This window comes from Anopheles stephensi, chromosome 2 (genome assembly GCF_013141755.1).
Source record: "Anopheles stephensi strain Indian chromosome 2, UCI_ANSTEP_V1.0, whole genome shotgun sequence".
NCBI classification, from domain to species: Eukaryota; Metazoa; Arthropoda; class Insecta; order Diptera; family Culicidae; genus Anopheles; species Anopheles stephensi.
The window spans coordinates 37,320,467-37,341,608 of record NC_050202.1 but is presented as its reverse complement, the minus strand read 5'-3'; the positions used below and the strand labels follow the sequence as shown (position 1 = coordinate 37,341,608).

The 21,142-nt window shown below is 45.5% G+C and overlaps 2 protein-coding genes across 6 annotated transcripts; one reads left to right on the top strand and one right to left on the bottom strand.

Moving 5' to 3' along the window:
- Positions 1 to 634: 634 nt before the first annotated feature.
- Positions 635 to 7,351, bottom strand: LOC118517677 (serine/threonine-protein kinase meng-po). 5 transcript variants are annotated; one of them, XM_036064076.1, is made up of 5 exons: positions 6,375 to 7,351; positions 4,146 to 4,653; positions 3,955 to 4,054; positions 2,225 to 2,407; positions 635 to 2,125 (listed from the first exon to the last, which is right to left on the bottom strand). In XM_036064076.1, exons 2-5 carry the CDS (start codon positions 4,468 to 4,470, stop codon positions 952 to 954), a joined length of 1,782 nt encoding a protein of 593 aa, XP_035919969.1. In that variant the 5' UTR covers positions 4,471 to 4,653; positions 6,375 to 7,351; the 3' UTR covers positions 635 to 951. The 5 variants fall into 5 exon arrangements, with proteins under 5 accessions (XP_035919969.1, XP_035919971.1, XP_035919972.1 ...); XM_036064078.1 differs by having other exon boundaries at positions 6,937 to 7,351; XM_036064079.1 differs by having other exon boundaries at positions 7,259 to 7,335.
- Positions 7,352 to 13,518: 6,167 nt separating this feature from the next.
- On the top strand, positions 13,519 to 15,282 carry LOC118517676 (pancreatic lipase-related protein 2-like). The gene is made up of 4 exons (XM_036064074.1): positions 13,519 to 13,731; positions 13,840 to 14,231; positions 14,359 to 14,698; positions 14,903 to 15,282. The coding sequence occupies exons 1-4, from the start codon at positions 13,598 to 13,600 to the stop codon at positions 14,988 to 14,990; spliced, it is 954 nt and encodes a 317-aa protein (XP_035919967.1). The 5' UTR covers positions 13,519 to 13,597; the 3' UTR covers positions 14,991 to 15,282.
- The last annotated feature ends 5,860 nt before the right edge of the window (positions 15,283 to 21,142 follow it).

Genomic DNA, 21,142 nt, shown 5'->3' with positions numbered 1-21,142 from the left:
AACAACCACACGAACGACGATGCTCGGGGCACATTATCTTATTCCGACGAAAGCAATCATGACGGTCAGACAAGATTACCCCGGGTGCGGTACGGTACCAACCCCCCTGAACCGTGCTCGCTGCTTTCGCCGCTGCTAAATCCGGTAAAGTCGAAGTAAAGCCGTTTGTAGCCTTGAATCACGTTTCATGACCGTTTGTGCGATGTAGCTGTCTACTTGTTTGATACGAGCCGAACGATGTTCGATAAATAGTACTCGAGGGCCACCAGTCCCGCCCGGTGCAGGTGAAGGTTGATAATTTTTGTGGGTCTGTAGGTCGAGCTGGATAAGTTTTATTGGCACTGGCTTTGCGGGATGAGTGGTACATGATTTTAAAACATTAGCGAAGCTTACGTGCTTTCATAATCACAACTTGGCGCTGCAAATGGTGCCAATGGCCTGAAGATAAACAAGATTGGGCCGTACAGTGGGAGGTTGTTTTGCATGACGCGATTGATCATAAAGATCTGCGCTATCTGTATCACACACCGAAATGGTCAGTATTTTAATTGACGTAAGAAATTCGTTCTAGAAGCGTCTTTTATCTGCTACGGTGGACAGTTGTAACGCCAAATAAGAGAGACGAGCGGAACAATAGTTTTACAAAATCATACACGGTGACTCTTTATTGATCGCCTGGCTGCTGCTGCGCTTGGTCCACAAGCAGTAAACATTCGCTTTGCTGGCCTGGCCCTTCGGACCGATCGCTGCCGCACCGTGACAAAAGAGGGTGCGCTTTGAAACACGTGCTGTGGAACAATCGGTGCTGTGAATGGTTTGTAGTAACGCAGAAAACAAATCGGTGCGAATTATAGTTTCAAAATACAAGATCATCCTGTGCGATCGCTCCTCAATTCACGTTCGATAATTGTAACAGAAGTAAGTACGAGTACGATGATCAATTGTTCAGCATTATTTTCTCCGGAAGAAAATCTTCTCGTAGGTGCTTTTCTGGGGCTTCTCGGGTGCTGCTTGCTTCGCGGGTGTCGCATTAAGAAACCCGTCCGATCCACGATCGGTTTCCAGCTCGTCAAACTCCATGCTCTGGCTGTCGCGCTCTTCACCGGACTCTTGCTCTTCAAACGGATTGTTCTCCGATCGGATGAAGGTGGAGCGTTTGGGAAGGGTTGGCGATTTGGCAATTCTTCTACTGGCTGAGGCACCCTTGAGCCCACCCTTCAGACTACCGTACCCACTGTCCTGTAGGCTACTCTTCTTATCGTACGACCCATTGCGACTGATCTCGGTGGCAGGTACCGCAACGGACGCAACCGTATTAAATGCCTCCTTTACGAGACCGTGCGTAGCCACGAGCAGGCTATGCTTGCCAGCGTTCGTGGCAATCGAATGTCCGTTGATGTTCGGTGCCGCCTGGTGCCAGTTATTGTTCCCGTCCCGCACGTTAACCGATCCCATCTCGCTCGGACCGACCTGAACCGTTCCCGTTCTCGGGTCGATGTGTTTCTGGGACGCTTCCTTTACGGTGGAGTTGATCTTTTTCTCCGCCCGTTCCAGGGCGGCCACGGACGATACATGCCCGGGTACGGCCGTGCGCGATACGGTCGACGAGGGTGTAGCGGATCCCGAATCGTCTTCCTCCTCTTCCTCCATAATCACCGACGATTGGATCCAGTCTCGAATGCGGTTTTTCTTGGCAGCCCGATCAACGGTCGTCTCGATGCCACATTGAGCCAGGGTCCCGAGAAGCTTATTCTTTTCCTCCACACTGCTGTGGAACGAGTACATGGAGGGACACAGCTCGTCCGGCTCATTTTCTGCCATCTCCTTTTCGGCCGTCTTACCGAGCCACCGGTCATCCAGATACTTTTGCAAATCGCTCAGCGTCTTGAGCCGTCGATCGGCCCGCGGATCCAAAAACTTCTTGAACAGTTTGCAGGCCCGGGCGGAAAGCAGCTTGAACAGCTTGGGACAGCGCTTCATCGGGAAGGTGAGCGTGGCCTGGTGCCATTGCGCGTACCGATTGTACCGTGGATCGTCGATCGATGCTTTCTGCCAGGGCAGGCACCCGGTCAGACACACGAAGCACACGATGCCAAACTGCCACACGTCGTGCGCCGTATCAGTCCTGTCAATTGTTTGGCGCAGGAAGAAAAAAGAAAAGCAAACACCAGCAAATTGGCAGTTGTAATCGGGGAGCGCAGCTATCGGCAGGTTACTTACTCACTTGTATTTATCATCCGTTTTTACGAGCAGCACTTCGGGCGGACTGTACGGTAGCCACTCGTTGCGTCTCAGCACTTCCTCGCCCAGCTTTCTCGATTCGCCAAAGTCGCACAGCTTAATGCGAGCAAAATCCGAACGAAACACCAGCACATTGTCTAGCTTGATGTCCCGGTGGATGAGGTCTCTGCAAGGGGTGAGATATGATTATTTATTATTTTTTATTTATGAATTCCGATAGCGTTTGGAGGGAGGGGTTCCGTAGGGTCACTCAGAGGGAGAAACGCGTGCGTCGCAAAGGAATGAGAAGTGGTGGCCGTATGCGCATGCGGTAGGATGGGATTTAGGAGTCGAGGATAGAAGGATGTTTGCAATAAATTCTCCAGAGCTAGCTTTTTAAACCGCTATGGAGAAGAAGGAAAAGCAGCACTGGGGTCACTTAGGAAGCGCTTGATGACGCTTCTGATAAACTTCCGCTATACACTTTCCAACTTATCCATAGAGGTGACGCCTGCAGGAGACCAAACGGTGCTGGAATAGTCCAGGATAGGACGGACTATCAGCCATCAGCAATAAAAAGCCCTCCAGCACAGCGGATCATGGACTTCAGGCGCCTCGCGTGTGATGTTGCCAATTAACTTGTTGTCCCGCCCGAGGCGAGGACTGAATGTATGTGTGGCTCAAAAAACAAATTTTCGTCGAGGCACACGCCAGCCAGAGAAATGGTAGTTATAAAGCTGCTTGATGGGATAGTGGCCATCAGAAATGAGGCAGACACAAAGTTCAAGAGACGAGGCCAAAGGAAGATAGAGCTTGACATCGTCGGCATACAGCAGTAATGCCGTTGGGAGGGAGGGATCTGGAGACCCCCGAACTTTCTCAAGAAAGGATCGAGAAGAACACCATCAAACTTTGCTCTGTAGGTGCGATCCATCAGGGAGGAATAAAACCAGAGGAAAAGTAAACCGCCGAAACCCATGCTTTCGAGCTTGGCCAACAGCAAGCTGTGGAATAAGCAGTAATGATGGGTTTTTTGGAATCAGCGACGGTTCCACTTCGGATCCGGCCAGTTTGACTCTGGAACCTATTCCGAGGAACTGGAAAGGTCGGTTACATGCAGAATTGTTCGGAAGCGTCCGGAACCTTTCGGAACCGTCGGAAACGTCGGAATCGTCAGATCAAAACCATCGGAAACCATAAAACGGAGTTGTTCTTACAGTTCAGGACGATACTGACGGTGACGGAAGATTCCGTCGATACCCACGGTTCCGAACGGTTCCGACGGTTCCGGAAGGTTCTTTTACAATTAGATTTTGGAACTAGTTTCGAACTTTGATTCGCATCTTTCGGAACCAGTTTCGCTCCTTATCTCAATTATGCTCATCTCTAAAAAGCAGTCGAACGCCGGCTTGAAGCCGGTGTATATAACGTCCCCCTGTTTACAGGTCGAGCATCAGAGAGACAATTGAATTCACCAGGGCGGAGCGTCTATGCATGAAACCATGCTGGGAAGAAGGAATCAATGGGTAGACAATAGGAAGAAACGATGATCCTATAACAGACTCCCAGGACTTTTGATTGAGATGGCTCGATAGCGCGAGGAAAAGTGGACCGTCTGGACCGGGGGAGAAGGAACGCTTATGCTGGGCGAGTGCGCTCAAAACCAGCGGTTTCTCGATCGGAACGGGGGAAGTGCTGTGAAGAAAGTGTTGCACGCGATCTTGTTCTACTCACTTTTGATGTATGTAATCGATCGCCGAAGCAAGCTGCCGGGCGACGCGCTTTGTATGCAGCTCACCGATCCCACTGTCCGACACGTTCGAGGTAAGGTCGCCTGGTATTGAAAAAAAGAAGAAAAACACCAAAGCGAACCATTAGACCCCGCATGCATGCAGCTCGAGTCGTCGTGAGTCGTCGCGACTTACCCAATGGTGCATATTCCTGCGTGAAGACGTAGAATCCGGCCGTCTCGAAAGCGACATCATAAGTGGTAACAATATTTTTATGCTGTCCCAGCATGAGGCTGAAGTGAAATTCCTTGTAAAAATCTGTCAGTGAGACGAACGGTTTGGGCAGCAGCTTCAGCACCATCTCCGTGTCGGTCGCACGGTGCTCCACGAGCAATATTTTTCCAAACCATCCTTCGCCGACAATTTGCAAGATGTCAAACTCGTCCGACAGCACCACTTTATCAAGCTCGAATTCCCGAATTTTGTGGATGCTGCCACTAGATTTTTTCGACGCGGCCATCTCTGGTCGACTGTGGTAATGGGAGGACTGTGTGTCAACTATCTAACGCTACTGCTTCAACGGAGTGGGACGAAGGACGAACTCATTTCGTTATCATAATGTTGCTGACGATGATGCTGTCCCACGTTGCTCCGCTGTTTAGTTAGCATTGGTAGCACTGGTTGAGCAGTTACAGTTACGCGGCTGAAAATGAATGAATTTGGGATCAAATTAGTAGGAAGAATCTGTAGCGGCAACGTAGCAGAAAGAAAGTACAACGACGATTATTTATCAAGCGCCGCTATTCGTAAGCTATTTGAAGGACAAATTTAATTACGTTGCACAAGGGGGGCAGAACCGAACCAAAATAAACATACGCACCGGCCGGCAAAGTGGCCGGCGTTGGGAGAGAAAGTGAGCAAGCTAAAGGGTAGTCAGGGGACATTGGACATTAACAGTGTGATCGATACTTCTGCTATGATTTTTCTTACTATCTTTACAAACTGTTTGAGTGCTTTGAAACGCTTGGATTAAGATGAAAAACTGCAAATCATTCACATTGCTTCCTGTCCCCCACAGGAGGTCCTACACTGTCTACAGATAACAAGCAGTTAAGATCAAAGTCAGCAAAGCTGTTTGCCTCCTATTTTTAGACTCTCGATACGTCTGGGGGGTTATCAGGCTATCAGGGGCGTGGTGCTATTTATCTAGGAATGATGCCCCCCACACCCCCGGCATGCGTGTTGGTTGACTGACAATATTCAAAATTTGCTTATGAAAATTTGAAATTGTTGGTGATAAGACTCACCCCCAAAAGAAAAAAAAGAGCCTGACGTCACAATACGTAGGCACGTATACAGCTTGGAGCTAAGCCAAGGAGGAATTATTTCAGGAGGTGTTGTGTTGACGCGTGTGAAATATGATCCCGCAACACAAAATCTACACGGTGTGGCATAAAGAAGCCGTTATTGATTTACAATAAGCTGCGATATTGTATCAATTGTGATTGCGAAACGATTTATTATACAAAACCGTCGCTTTGATAAGCAGTTCGGCAGGTTCATAACTGTGATAAGGCAACAGGTGAGTGAGGCTCAATCGACGACGCCCGATTTAAACGCAACCGAACCCGAACATACGCTTCGTTCGTTATCAATTTAAATGTTTAGTGGAAATTTTATACTAATCAATTGTTTATTAAGCACTAATGAGAAACTGACCGCGAACCACCAGTGCTCGGCATTGTTACAGTTACAGGCCGTGTCACAACAATGACAAGCAACACGCTTGAGCGGATGTTGGGATACACAATGGGTTTGTCCTTCAAATTAAGTAGGACTCGGTTTCCGCGCGACACGTGAAAATAAAACATTGCCGATGAGGAACCAAGCTACATCTACAGTGATGGACAATAGAATAAGACTACCAAAATTTTTAAATCGAATAATTAAGGTTATTGGTCGGCCCGGTGCCATTCATTCCCGGTGCCATTAGTGAGGACTGACAATACAACTACGTGGTATCATTAAGTCTAGTAAGCCAGAAACGGCAGGCATGACCTAAGAGGTCGTTAGACCAAAGAAGAATAATTGAGGTTATGATGTCGATTTTCAACGAATTGACTTAGTTTTTTTTAATGAAAAATAAAGTTTGAGATGCTTGGAAAACGTTCATTGAACCAATTGTGGTATGATTATTCTGAGTGTCCTTTTGTGATTCTCATGGAAATATGGCCAAAGCATTTTGTATCATCATGTATCATGTAAGAAATTTAAATTAATCGATAAGGACGCTTTTTTGTCGTAAAATTTTAGTTTAAATATTCCTAGTAGAAGTATCAACTACTGCAATTTGAAAATTGGATGTGCAAGTAGGCTTACTGTATTGTCCGTCACTGTATATACATATCTTTCATGTTCACTTACACTGCTATGTCTTTGTGTATTAGTGTGAGATTGATCTATACAGTTGTAATATTGTTTAACAGACACGTTCACTACGGCATTTTTGTTTTGCTTAAGTTATTTAAGCATGATTATGCGTAACCGATAAGTTAGTTATAACACTTTCACACGTCTGCATGGCTTTTTTCCATCGTGCGTGTGAGTGAGTTTCCCCACCGCATCACGCTTCATCGGGTCAAATTCGGCACACACCAGAACGATATTTTTAGTGTTTTGTGATCTTCAAGCTTTCTCCGTTCGGCTGCCGGAACTAGTTTCACTTTGATTTGTAGTCACTCACAACACACGAACTTAATGTTGCTAAATACACACAAAGTAATCCGTTTCACTAATTCCCAACGAATATGTCTTGGGTGTGGCAAAAGGCAGCTTCTTCGGCTAAGAATCGACACACCGCTTAAATCGTATCCGAGTGATTTTTCATCACTTTAACACAGCAAACACGGTGGCACTGTGGTCGTAATTGTAAAGCGTGGAAAGCGTGGTGTTGGTATCGCTTTGACATTAAACCATCGAGACCAACCCGCTTGCGTTGGGTTTCCCTGTTTTTCCCCGAGCCAGGCAGAATGATGATTCCCGCTGTGCTGCAGCTGTGGTTGCGCCGAGCTAATGATTTTCTAAATTTATATATCACTAGATTTTCACACAACGCGCTGTTCACACGGGCCGGCGTCGTCGCCAGGAGAGCGAAAGCGGCACGATAGCAGTCACCGTCGGTGGTAACTTAAGCTCAATGGCACAGCAGATAATGCAGCCAATCATTATCCGACATCGACAAATAAGGCTTTGATAAACTTCGATCAATCGAAACACAAGTGCAACGCAAACGGCAAGTCTGTAGCTACATATTTGGGGGTTTGCTCTCTAGCTGCTAGCACTACAATTATTTTACTAAACGTCAGATCACGGGTAAACGATGAGCACAACTGAGCACCAGGCTAATGATGATCGCGATCATGGCTGGCTGGCTGGCTGGCTGATCCAAATTTCGCTCCCAGCTCTTGCGCTGAATCAATGCTCTCGCCGCAAAGGGTTCGCTCTCGCCACAGTCTATTTTTGAATCTTCGTATCCAAAATCTTCGTATTTCAACACTTTCATGCAAGTGCAGTGGGACGGGAAAGAAATTCATTCGTTTCCCCACATTTCACGATGCGGAAGCGAGTGATCATAAATAATAAATGAATCTCGTTTTAGTTTTTTTTTTCGTTAATCGAGCAAGTAGATTGTGTTTGGATAGTGTAAGCTTGCTGGCAAGTTGCGCTTTGTCTCGCATTGATTCAATGCGCGATGTAAGTTCTTCTGGATTCCAAGGGTGGTTAGGTAGTTTTACAATTTTAATCCCTGCAATTACGCTCGATCCGGCAGTTTAAACGTAGTTGGTGAAGTTAGTATGAAAGCGGGAGTGAATTTAATTTACTCAAGTGGATTGGAGTCTTGACAAAACTGTCCTACGTTTTGGTGAAAATTCGTATGGACCAAATCGAAAAAGCTTATTGGTTGGAGATATCCATGAATGTAGCTGAACCGAAAATTGGATATGGTTTTGCTTTGTAATCTTTATAGTTTAAGTATGTATCTGCTGGCACGATCGACTTGCTATACATATTTATTGATTCATCGCTGCTATCATATACATGATCTTCACGAGTAATTCAACAGTAATTAAGGTAAGGAGAAAATGAATTTGGCAGTATTAGAGAATTGTTGCAGCTTAGCCAATTAAAAGCAATCGATTAGCTGATACTGATTCAGTTATCTTGTAGGCCGGTGTTGCATCCCGAACACATCGATAGAAAGCATTAGCGCCTGAAAGGTAGGCAATCTGCATGACATGAGTATGATTTGAAAACAGTTGGAAGTATAAAGGTAGCAAAGCTAGTAAAAGAAGTTTGGCAAAAGGACACAAATATGGATTTGAATTCAATTATTTATCATCTGGCAATATAACAACTTTTATAGCAATACCGCCAGGCGGTTCTTATTGAATAAAAAACAGCTTTTATAAGGAAACACGATATACGATGCAAAGACCGCAAGCACCACACGCAAATGGACAGGATTGGGGTTCAAATCCCTTCCAGACGACTCCCTCGTACCCACGGCTAGCTACCTTGCTACGGGTAAAATGCAATTTGCTGATGGGATGCATCGATGCGCGCTTTTCCAGCTTAATGGGCACCTTAACAATAGCGGGCGGCTTTTAGGCTTGGTATTCGCGAATGGGATCGTTGCCTCAACCAGTAAATCGCCAATATTGTGCTACGCCCCGCTGTAAGCTATTGATGCACATCATCCTGCGCTTGAGATGAACCTCTCGGTACCCTGTTTGGATTCAGCTGCTCCTGCGCCAACACCTCGGCTCGACTACGTGCGGACTGATTGTAACAGGCTTTTACCGATGATTTCCTCTTTTGCTGCTGACTTCGAGTGTTCAAGTTTTGGTTCTATTGACCTCGCTGTTGACGAATTCATTCGGTTCATGTCACATGCGCTAAACGAATGTACGCCGCTTAAGCGCCCTAAACGATGTCCTCCCTGGAGCGACGGTACACTGCGAAGGCTTAAAACAGCCAAGGCTGCGACCTGCCGTGAATATCGCGCGCTTAGATGTAGCGTTTCGAGAAGCAACTACAATGTAGCGCACTCCCTCTACCGACGCTATAATAAGAACCGTCATTTAGTCTACGTAAGACGCATAGGTTCGACCTCACGCAGTAATCCCCGTGCACTTTGGAACTTTGTCAATGCTTAGCGGAAATCCTCCGGCATTCCCAGCTTCATCAGCTTCAACGGTCACTCTGGAAACACACCATCAGCAGTCTGCGATATCTTTGCCTCACGTTTCGTCGCCACCTTTCGTCCGGAAGTGAATGAGGCGGGCCAAATTGTTGACGCACTATCACACAGAACACGTGATGCCATGACTCCTCGCTTGCCGATCTTTGATGAGTGTTCAGTACTAAAAGCAATTGACCGTCTCAAGCCATCGTTTGCCCCGGGACCGGACGCAATTCCGCCTTCCATCCTGAAGCAAAGTGATTGCAGTACCTGTCCTATGCAGTTGCCTGGGTACCTATCCGGCTAGCTGGAAAGCCTCGTGGTTAGTTTCAGTGCACAAAAATGGTGACAAATCCAGGAGACAAAATTCCTGCTTCTTCAGGGGTGCCTCAAGGGAGCAACCTCGGAACGCTGCTGTTCGTCATTTTCATCAAGGACGTATCTAGGGTGCTCCCCGCTGGAAGCCACCTACTGTTTGCTGATGATGCGAAGCTATTCCTGCCGATCCAAGACCGGTCCGACCAACTCCGCCTTCAAGCTAAACTCTGTTCATTCTAATCCTGGTGTTCAGAGAATGGTATTGAATTGTGCGTTGAGAAGTGTGTTGTCGTAACGTTCACGAGAAAGCGCTGTCCTCTGGTGTCGGGACTACACATTAAACGGTTCTGCTACTGTCCGCAAAAGCTGTGTTAGGGATTTAGGAGTGCTCCTCGATGAGAAGCTGAGCTTCCACGAACAGCTCGAACACGTCGTCACCAAGGGCAACCAGCTGATGGGTTTGCTTAAGCAACTTGCTCGCGACTTCATGAACCCGGTCTCCATCAAGACGCTCTACTGCTCCTTGGTTTGATTGGTGCTGGAATATGTCTCCATTGTATGGTGGCCATCTGCTACTCGGCCTCTGGCCTGTTTGGAATCCGTCCAGCGCAAATTCTCTCGGTTCGCATTGCGCTTCTGGAGGGTTGAAGTGGACTATGACGCTCGCTGTGTCCTTTTGGGCATCGAGTCGCTAAACCAGCGAAACTGCAACGCCCAGAGACTATTTGTTGCAGGACTTTTGGACTACCGGGTCGACTCCTCAACACTACTCGCTGGGCTCAACTTATTTGTCCCAACCAGGCCGCTTCGCCCAAGGACGCTGCTTGACGTAGAGGACCACCGAACCCGTCACCAACCGGACATGTCACACGCTGCGCTTTTAAATTGTATTCGATCCGTCCGTCCTCATAACTGTTAAGTGTTTCAGCAATTAGGCCTCAAGGGGGCCCTGCTTGGCTCGTTGAATTATAATGACAATAAACAATAAACAATAAAATCAAGTTACGGAAAGCTAGAAATGGCAGGCCGAGACCTTTTGAGGTGGCATTTCCAAAGAATAAGAAGAAGTCTGCTTTAGCACAGCTGTCATGATTATTTTTTAGATGACCTCTAAACGGTAAAACACACAAAAGCATAAAGCTTTTGTTATTTCTGCCTGAAAATGGTTAAGTAATGCTTGGTGGGCGGACGAAGCTGGGAATGTACAGAACTTTTATAGTCCCAGTACTCACATACGCCTCTGAGACATGGACTCTGTTCAAATCTGACGAAACCCTCTTAGCCGCGTTCGAGAGGAAGATGCTCAGAAGAATTTTTGGCCCCGTATGTGTGGAAGGACAATGGAGGAGCCGCTACAATGACGAGCTCTACGAGCTGATGATCTTACTATCGTGCAGCGAACTAGACTCGCCAAGCTTCGGTGGGCTGGTCACGTCATGAGAATGACATCAGACGACCCATCCCGTAAAGTCCTTTTAGGCCGTCCACAAGGACATAGGAGGCGTGGTAGGCCCAAATTGAGATGGAGTGATGGAGTTGATGCGTCCGCCAGAACGGCCGGGATAACGGATTGGCAGACGACGGCGCTGAACCGTGAGCGGTATCGAGGATTGTTGCAGCAGGCCAAGACCGCAAAGCGGTTGTAGCGCCTAATAAGTAAGTAAGTAATGCTTGGTGGGCGGTGGTCGAACCGTTAGCAGTGCCAGTCTTCACCGTAGATAAAATCTAGATTCCAGAACGTTTCGCCGTACGTAGGACTGGCTATCCAGTTACGAGTAAAATCAAAACAAAGAAAACCAGAAAAAGGTGGGCCAAAATCTTTGAGCCTCATAACTAAATATTATAAAGCATAATATAGGTTACCTGACAAAACACCTGAATTTGAGGGAAATTTTATGAATTTAGCGAAAAGCAGGTTGTGGTTAATGTAGTCGAAAGCCCGGACGAAGCCAACTTGGTCACCGTCATTAAGATATGGATGGTAATCGTTCAAGAGATATGCTAAGTTTGTCTCGATACATCTGTTAGGACTAGGTCAGACGTCCTAGTCTCAGCTGCACAGTTGAGATAGTATGTTTGGAACCGTGACGTGGATTATATGATACGAGTATCTCGTATATATTATTTAGATCACACAGTTAAGCAATTCCCCGGGAATTGAGAATGTTGCTTCCATCCGTCTTTTACTGCATATAGGATGATTTCCAAGCGGGAAGCATATAGTCTGCAGCGTAATATCTGAAAAGATGTGAGGATTGATTTCAGATTGAATGATGGTAAAATATGAATCATGTGTATTATATACCAGAATATGACTTCTTGTGTATTATATTCAAAACATCGTTATAGTGGTGCAATGGGAAGAATTAAAATTAAATGCATGTAGGTTTATGTGTTATCAATTTCTTAAATACTTACTTATATATTAGGCACTACGATTGCTTCACGGGCTTGGCCTCCAGCAGAACTCCTCGAAACTGCTCACGGTCCAGTGCTGTTGTCTACAGAACGTTTAATCCGGCCATTTTGGGGGAAACATCAACGGCATCACTCGGCTTGTGAACGGCCTAAGATTTTACGGACTGAATCGTCCGGTGCCATTCATGGTCAACCTATTGGAGGTGTTTGGCGAGTCACATTAGCTGCATGCTCGTTGCATGAGGACTCGCGACAGGTGTAGCGATAGGAAAAATTGATTTCAATGGAGATTCAAATCTTAGAATCATAATCCGTATCCCTGTATTAAAAAAAAACCTTAACCAAGACTTGAAAAAGAATAATGGAAACAACTATACTTTTTCAATCCAGTCAGTCTTATCCGATCTCTATCAAATCCCGAACAACACCCTATCGAATCCTACTCGAATCCCAATGCAATCCCATTCGAAACTTTATCGAATCCCAAAGAAATTCCAATCGTATTTCAGTCAGATACCACGTAGCTGGATAGTCAGACCTCACTACGGGGGACGGTCCGGATAGGATTTGAACCCCAGTCATGCCGTATGAGACCGGCGCCGTTGTCAGATATTTTTGTTATCATTTGGTGTACAAGTTCAACAGGTCAATTTGGAGAAATAGTTGACGTTATTAGCAGTCTTCCAACTTTAGCAACATAATCCCTGAATGTGATTGATAATTATAATTACTAAAATTATTAATAATTATTATAAAAGCTTATTAACATTAACTAACAATGTTCATCCATATTTATCCAACCTGTTTCGCCTTGTGCAAGGGTAACTCTCCAGCTGTGGGTTAATTATGCCACACAAACCGAAGATCGTTTGCACCCTAACCTACATTCGGCCACAATGGCATTGAATAGGTTCTTTTGAAAGATGTGCTAATCATTTGGTGAGTGTTTGATTGGAGGCTAATGGCAAATAAAAGTGAAAATAGTGAAACACTTCACCCCACTTCCAGCCACTCTCTATCGATTGATGATTGAACAGCTTTCGAAACTGGTTTCCATTTTATCACATTTTTCTATGCGCTCTGATGTGTGTGCATGTGTCCCCTCCATCAGACGGACAGGTTCTAGCCAACAAAACGATGTAGGATAGAGATAGCAGATGGATTTGAATCGTTGGTAGTAAAAAGTAGAACCTTCCGAACCGTTGATCAAACTCACGGAAAGGAAGAGTGTTGTTTCTATCGCACCGGATAGTTTGGACAGATGGGTTTTTGTTCGCTTCTGCTGGGATGATAGTGTGTACACAAACAGAAAAACTTGTTCATTACTTTTCGGGTCACCGGGGGGTAGGGGGGTTTTCGAGTGTTTTGGTATCTTCCAATGTGTTCGATTAAGAAGGTGTGTAAGCAAGCATGGCGCTACACCTCGCTCGGGGGTGCTGTTTCACAGTGAGAAAAATTTCCAAATAAACTAAAAGAATGAATGTGCTGATGATGATGATGATGATGAGGAGTGGGTCAACAAATGTGAAGTGGGTCATATTGATAGTGTGATCTTACGAGGAATTGCAACCCATAAAAGCCGTTCGCCGGTGGAGCGATCAAGCTATTCTTCTGGCAGAACGCCGCCGATGCGGTTGAGTTCCGGTTTTGTGTTTTTATCGTAGCAAAAATGTTGTACTGCAGTCGATTGCTGCGAGGCTTTGTGCTGATGGCTTTGTTGGCCTCCGCACTCGAGCGGACGACAGTCGACGCACAAGACGCTAGCTTTTACACCAACCTAATAACATTTGCAATTCACAACAGGTAAGGGGGCAGATGTGTGGTGGTAGCATTATTTACAGCACAAACTAACGGGCTCGTGTAAAAATAAGCCGCTTTTTAAATCGTGTTTTCCTGTTTGCGCTTTGGCAGTGAGCAAAACGTGACCACGACCGTCGTTTCGGACTTTGAGGATTTCGAAGCGCTCGGGTGCAACAGTTCCGATCCGTTTGCCGTCATCGTGCACGGCTGGAAGGAGAGCTGCCAGACGGAGTGGCTGGTGGACATGATTGGCAATCTGTCAAGCGTTCGGGCCGGCTGTATCTATTGCATGAATTACAACAATTTTTCCCGCCACGACGACTACTTTGGGCTGGTGCGCCAGTTCCTGCCGATATCGGAGGTGCTGGTGACGAAGCTGCACCAGTTGGAGCGATTTGGGTACGATTTCGATGCTGGTTACATGTTCGGATTCAGCTACGGTGCCCATCTGGCGTTCGACTCGCTAAGGAGGTTCGGTCCCGGCCGGCTGGCCGCCCTGGATGGTGCGTGTGATTGATATGATTGATGGATGGGTGGATCGTGCGGAAGTGTTGTGACATGACGTGTTTTTTTTTCTTCTTCTGTACTCGTTTTTTGTGTTGTTATGACCAATATTGTTGTCCCAAGCAGTTTGTGAACCAGCTGGGCCCGGGTTCGACGGGGAGCAACAGTACCGCGAGAAAGATCCTAAGGCAGCGGCCAAAAATGTGCAGTGCATCCACACGAGCGACAACTATGGTACGCACGAGCGCAACTGTCACCAGAACTGGAACTTGGGACGGTGCGGTAAATCACAGGACGCAGCCGGTCCGTACCCGAAGGGCTCGCACGGGCTCTGTCCGTACATGTACAACAGCGCGTTCGAGCACGACTTTCTAGCGATGCCCAACAAGCAAAACTGTGAAACGAAACGGCTTGCCCCGGCGTGGCCAAAGGGATTCCGGATGGGATATTTCATGGACCGCGAAAGGTGAGACATACCCGGGACACCCTCCGTCGTAGCAACCAATCTCGCTCGCTCTGTCGCTCTCGTTTGCGAAACCTTCTCAGAAATCTTATTAAGGAAACCGCGTCTTCCTTTTTTTTGTGTGTGGCCATCCATTCCTGAAACGGATAGGTGTGACTGATTTTTTACCATTGTTTGAGTTATTTTCCTTTTTGTTGACCATTTCAGTGACGTGATTGGTGATCTTTTTGCGGCCACCTCGAGGGAATACCCGTACTTCGACAATACCTTCGCTAACGAAGTCAATGAAGTTTAATTAGTTTTCGAAACGGGGGACACGGGACTACGGACTACCGGACGCCCCCGTTTGTCGTGGGGCGGAACATCCGTGCCAAATTAGTACCTTCCCGTGAACTGGGTGTGGTGTGTGTGTATGGATTATTGTCGAATTAGTTTGTCAGAATCTGTTGTAAAGATGTTTATTGCGATCCCGAAACCCTTTTTTTGGTTCCGTTTTGTTGGGTTTTGCAAAAAGAGGAAATAAAAAAAGGCTGAAAGAATAAAATCTTTCCTGAGTACCTGCGGTATTATCCGACCGAAACCGGTCCGTTTGTTGCTTGTTTGAAGTTGTTTGATTGTTATATTGTTGTTTTCGGGTTTGGTTTTGGGTTTTCTTCAAAACCATGCTTAGCTAGCTAGAAAATGGTGGATCCATTTCAAACATTTCTTGCCTTTTGATTGTGTAGAAACCAAGAGTGATCATATCACACTGTTTTAATTACTTTCACCCTAAGCGAAGGAGAAAAATAAGCTATCGGGAAATTATAAAAGTTTTTGTTTTGATTTAGGACAATTTTTTCCAATTCTTTGATACGAATCCAAAAGCAGTGGCGGATGAAGCCCCTTTTAGGCTCCAAGCAGAATGAAAGTTGAAGGTCTCTTTCGAGCCGAATATGCTGACTGAGCCAGGCTATGTATGGGGAGACACAGACCCGAACAGAATTATACAAATATCTGTTGAAGACCATGCACCATGCTTCTGTGGCTGTATTTCGTAGCGAGTGCCTGGCTGACTTGCGTAGTAAAATTAATTTTGCTATATTTTTCTAAAATTTCTATTTTTTTTAAGAAACATACCCTCTTTTGGCAAATGCAAAATGCTCTCATGGCCTGATGTTCAATCCGTTTCCGGGAAAAACGGTCCATGGTTGCACTCCTCCGACCCCGACTGCAGCCAACCTCCCTCTGGTCTGACTCCACTTGATCCAGCCAACGAGCTCGCTGTGCATCGCTACGCCTCGTGCTAAACGGGTCGCTGACGAGCACCTTCCTGGTAGGCCGGCAGTCCGGCATCCTCATCACGTTCCCCAGCTAACGATTTATACCGGATTTGTCCACCATCAGCATTCCACCCGGTCAAAGATAGTTCGTAGTATCCGACGCTCGAAGATGGCGAGTGCATTGGTGCTCTCCACCAACATAGCCTGGGGTTCTTGCCCGTAGAGAAATGCGATATATGGCGCATTGTTTGCGTTGTAGGAGTCTTCTCGAACGAGGAGTTTGTGGAGCCCGTAATAGGCACGTGGGGCGGTCCAGTGGCCGAAGCGATAACGGCGTCGGTCTTTACACGGCAGGACTGGGGCTCAAGTCCCATCCAGACCGCTCGTCCGTACGCATACCGAGGCGCATCTCGAGACGCGCCTCGACCGTGTACGTTGATCTGCCTGGAGGAACTGCCGTAGAGTGAAGATTTGGTCGGTCGTGGATTTCCCTCCAACTAATCCAACTAGGTAACTTCCGATGAAATCTGTGGCAAGGGGGGCAAGTCTGCAGAAGAGTATGCGGGGCAGGGTCTTGTAGCTAGCATTCAGGACTGTGATGGAGCGCTGGACTCACAACTCAGAAGTTGACACAATCCAGTTTTTCGCCCTTTTTGTACACTGGGTCAATAACAACTCGTCCGGTAGTGCTCCAATTAGCTCAACAGTGACATGGCCCATGATTGACCAAGTTAGCACCGAATTCAAATTTGAGCAGCGAATACCATACTCGCCGACAATTCCAATACCCAATGCGAAGGAAGGAATGGAAGGATAAAGGGGAAGTGGAATCAAAGGATAATACCGTTGTCTTTGGCGTATTGGTTGATGAGCCTCATGTAAGTGAGTGAAGTCTCCTATTGCCAACACTTGTCTAATTTCTGTGCTCGGCTCCACTGCGTTCAACATGGAAGGTTTTGTGGTTTCAAAGTCCACGCATGACGACAGAAGGTGATCCACATCGTGAAATCCGTCATCGTAGTCAAAGCACAAACCTACGTTTGAGCCAGAGTTACACGCTGAAGATGAGCATTTAAAATGTTCATGCAAAATGGTCAAACATAAGTCTAGACATCATGCGTATGAATGTTAGATTTACAGAGCGTCCAGCAATCCAAGGCCTCAGCGACAGTTGCGGGTAGATCGAGACAAGGAATCGCCCGAGTTTGTTCGTCTCCCACATGCTCTGCCAGCGAGACAGGAAAAGCTGCTGTGGAAACGAAGGAACTCTTGGGCCGAGATTGGACTTCTTATTGCCGGCAATTCCACAATGACAAGGGACCCAAATTAGCGAAATTCTGAATGTTTTATCGAACATTGAGCAAAGCAATTCTATGTTTTTCATGGTAAGGAAATCCTGACTCTTAACAGCCTTCGGGGATCTTAGTGCTTGAATAGCGCTAAGGCTATCTGTAAATGAAGTACTGATCCAAAGGTCTCGCTGCTATCATCAATAGTGCGTACAAGATTGCGGCTAGTTCTGCGGTGTAAACATTACACGGCTCCCGCAATTTTAAAAATGCTTCGTCGGACTCACTAAAAACGCCGAAGCCGGTGCCCTCCTTAGAGGACGATCCATCAGTGTAATACTGGCTTATTTGGTTATCCCTTATCCCCGAAAATGTCCGGAACTACCGAAATCGGCCGAAGATCATTCGGTGTGGTCTAAATTTTACTGCAGCTCTCTAGCTCTCTGCTAGGCTAGGATGCTCTTGTAGGGCTACAAATTCTTTGCACAACGTTTAAGATTTTGTTCTTAGAACCTGTCTCTAGAAATGATTTAAAATTTACTAATAAAAAGGGATTTAATACTGGAGAACGGACTAGAAGGCGAAGCTACTCGTTTATGGAGTTCAGGTTCATTAAATGATCTTGGCTCATAGGGAGGCATGCCTCTGTCGATATGGAACGGATCCCTTGAATGCTCGGAGCCACAACAATCTGCTTAGTTTTCCTATACTATGATCCGTCCCTGTAATTAAAAGTAGAGAGGGTAATTAAATTTATCTCCTGACAGCAACATTCATGAGCAATGGTACAACATGATTCCTGCTGTATTCGTTCGGGTACGCTATTCGCTCTCCAGATGATATTTCGGGTCCGAGCCATCCTAATCCAGGATAAACGTTTGATTCACGTCCAGTTTAAAATTGATCCAATTATCGCATGAATCGTGGAAGTGGCGTGTACCGCTAATTCGAAACACGACAAAGTTATGGTAACGATTCAATAAAACTTCAAAAAAACCGACTCGCTTTTCTGCCCTGAAACATTCAATCGATAGTAAAACAAGAAGTAAATCGAACTCGAAATGAAAACATTCACGTCCGTTCGGCTCAGCCACTGAACGAATGTAGTCAGACAATTCACATCCGTTCGGTGAGGAACACACAAGAGTGTACAACTGCAATCGTTCTCGTCGTGATAGCGATCGTTATCGCCGGGTAAAGCTTATTTATTTCGGAAATAATGTATCTTTTGAACAAGGGTAACTGTTTCCTGTTTCCAATTGCTTGCGATTTGTTTGGTGTATGTGTGTGTGTGCCTGTGTGGCAGATTGAATGCAATGGAAGGAAGTGATTGTTAAGATTGATGATAAAGGGAGCTTTCAGCGCTGCGATTGCGATGATGATAGGGCGAACACAATAGTTTTATTTACACATGCAAACAACAAAGAGTTAACAAGTTATGTAAAGTGTTTCGAGTTGCGAATGATTTCAACACGGAAACGGATATACAAAACATTGCAATTAAAACTGTTTTGTAAACCGGCTAATTACATGGAGCCGTGGTAGTGCAAGGAGTGTAGATGTGTAGTATTTGAACGAAGCAACGTTCATTGTCCATAATCGTTTAGGATTAATATCAATTCAAATATGAAATACCGTATACTCACCCTCACAGGGTCCCACGCCAAACCTGAAGAAGTATTTGAAGTTGGCCCACGGCATTCCAGTGTACAGCTGTCAGGGCTGAAGCGATTCCGCAATGACTTTCCACCACAAAAACTGGGAAATAAGGGTAGGAGTAAATTTGAACTTTTGTACCGGATATAGGGCTGGACAGATGAGGGGAAGGTTGGATGGAAAGATTTGCTAATAGTTTCAGAAGCAGAATATTTATGTACGTCCATAATGGCACTGAGCTGCCACTCTTGTACAAACGATTTTCACACTCGGATTGCGTTCGTTCGTACGTACCCTAAAGCTGTGGGGATTGAAGTGGGAAATTGCTTAAAGTTAGTTCGGCACAGTTTCTGGGCAAGATGGATGTTGCTACTTGTTGGCGCTGACGCTAAGGTGGCTCGAAGGTGCGGTTCCGTACCGCAGCACCTTGCAGCTATCGGGAAACTATTAAAGACATTCCAACGGTGTTGAAACCGCAGGATCAGTGGGGGTGTGAGGCTTTGTGGCCAGCAGCTAGCAGCTACCCATGTACACCATGTTGCAGTAAACTTCCGTCACATTCCCAGTGTCGGCAGGGAGACCTTACTGTTGATTAGTTAGTGGAACAGTGTGTGAAGGAGATGAGGACATGATTTAAGCTGTCGTTTCGGGGCCGTTGGACTCAATTAGTCGGCAGGTTGTGAAATTGTTTCAGTATGCCCGGTGGCCAGTGGAATGTTGAAAACGACTCATTGATTTGTTCTCAAGAGTTTTGTGACTTGGGAAGAGGTTTTGGGATGTAGAGTAATCTAGTCCGGGGGAGTGGATTATAAGCCAAGCCTTGAAACTTACTATAGTCGGGAAGGTACGTAACAGGTAAGTAAATAATCGTATCGAAAAGTCCTTGTGGGAAATTTTTCAATCGTATGGACTTGATGAGTTAGTTGCACCTTTCTTAATTATACCTTGTTCTGCGCCAACTAAGCTGTCGCTAGCTCTAAAAATAAAATACCATAATCAGATTGGCCAGTCTGGTGTGGTACTGTTCCGCTTTGGAAGTTCATTTGATGGGAAAGTCGGTTGTCCATTCAAATTATCGTGAATGGTTCGAAACATCTTAATTGATATCAATTTGATACGTGTTCGGAAACGAAATGCTTAATCGATTCTTAGATGGAATGCAGTCATGCAAATTGATTTAGAGCTAAAACACTTTTTTAAGTTTTTTTTAGAATGATGCACTCACTTGATTACCATTTTTCTCGCCAAAGCTGATATTGTTTCAGCTGCAAATATAATTGTTCTAAGCATGAAGCTATTTTTATGATTGTTGGCAAAGCTGAAACAAGGCGGAGATGGTATACAGAGGCATGGCAATTGGATTGGGTTTTCAACGACACGATGGCCACTGGCTTCTAATTTTGTGTGCAACATGCTGAATTAAAATTATCAAGTTTCTCAATTGAATACAATTTGATTGATTGACTGAGGTTTGGGAAGCTTCACAATAAAGAGGTAAAATTTAAAAAAGACGCAAAGAGTAAAACAGAACATAAGCTTAAGAATTAAGAATAAAATTGAAATTTGAAATATAACATAAAAATGTTTGAGCGATTTACATTTAAGTGAACAAATTCACGGAAATTAGATTGTTGAGCGAAAACCATACTTTAGGTAGTTTAGAACTGAGAAACGCGGGCCTTTACAAAACTTACCAAGGAAGAGTAGGACTGTTTCTTACATTCAAATACCCTTCGACTTCAGCATCGTTGAGATTGATGCCAATGGAAGCTGTCCTTGAAATAAAAATGATCCTCAAATTATCAGTTAAACAGCATCACTATTTTAACTTACATTACAGTCGGGTTCTTCAAGCAGATTTTGCCAAAAGTAGTATTACCAATAAAGTGAACACCACCAAAGTGGAACATAATTTCATCAGAAAGAAATAACAGGATGAATGCTGCGAACGTGACAAAATAAAGTAGAACTATAGTTAATGGAGAATTACATAAACAATCCTAAATCAACTTAATATCATTCGTTTTGGATAAATTCTCATAAGCAAATATTATCTTAGGAAAAAAAACCTAAATTCAGAGAAAGGCATCATTCATGTAAGAACGACGCAAATATGTCATAAACAAATGGGAAGAAATCAGGGAAATGGACCAACGCACGCGGAGATCAATCAAAGCACCCAGATCAACACCTTCCATAGTGCAGCAGAGGAAGAACCACTCAACGAATAGGGTAAACGACGC

Excerpts from the sequence above, each read along its gene's own strand:
- LOC118517677 (XM_036064076.1), bottom strand. The coding sequence starts at position 4,470 with ATGGCCGCGTCGAAAAAATCTAGTGGCAGCATCCACAAAATTCGGGAA. Across the intron at positions 2,408-3,954 it reads ATCGATTACATACATCAAAA|AGACCTCATCCACCGGGACA; the intron begins GTGAGTAGAACA and ends CACCCCTTGCAG. Across the intron at positions 2,126-2,224 it reads AAAACGGATGATAAATACAA|GACTGATACGGCGCACGACG; the intron begins GTGAGTAAGTAA and ends AACAATTGACAG.
- LOC118517676 (XM_036064074.1), top strand. The coding sequence starts at position 13,598 with ATGTTGTACTGCAGTCGATTGCTGCGAGGCTTTGTGCTGATGGCTTTG. Across the intron at positions 14,232-14,358 it reads CCGGCTGGCCGCCCTGGATG|TTTGTGAACCAGCTGGGCCC; the intron begins GTGCGTGTGATT and ends TGTCCCAAGCAG. Across the intron at positions 14,699-14,902 it reads TATTTCATGGACCGCGAAAG|TGACGTGATTGGTGATCTTT; the intron begins GTGAGACATACC and ends TGACCATTTCAG.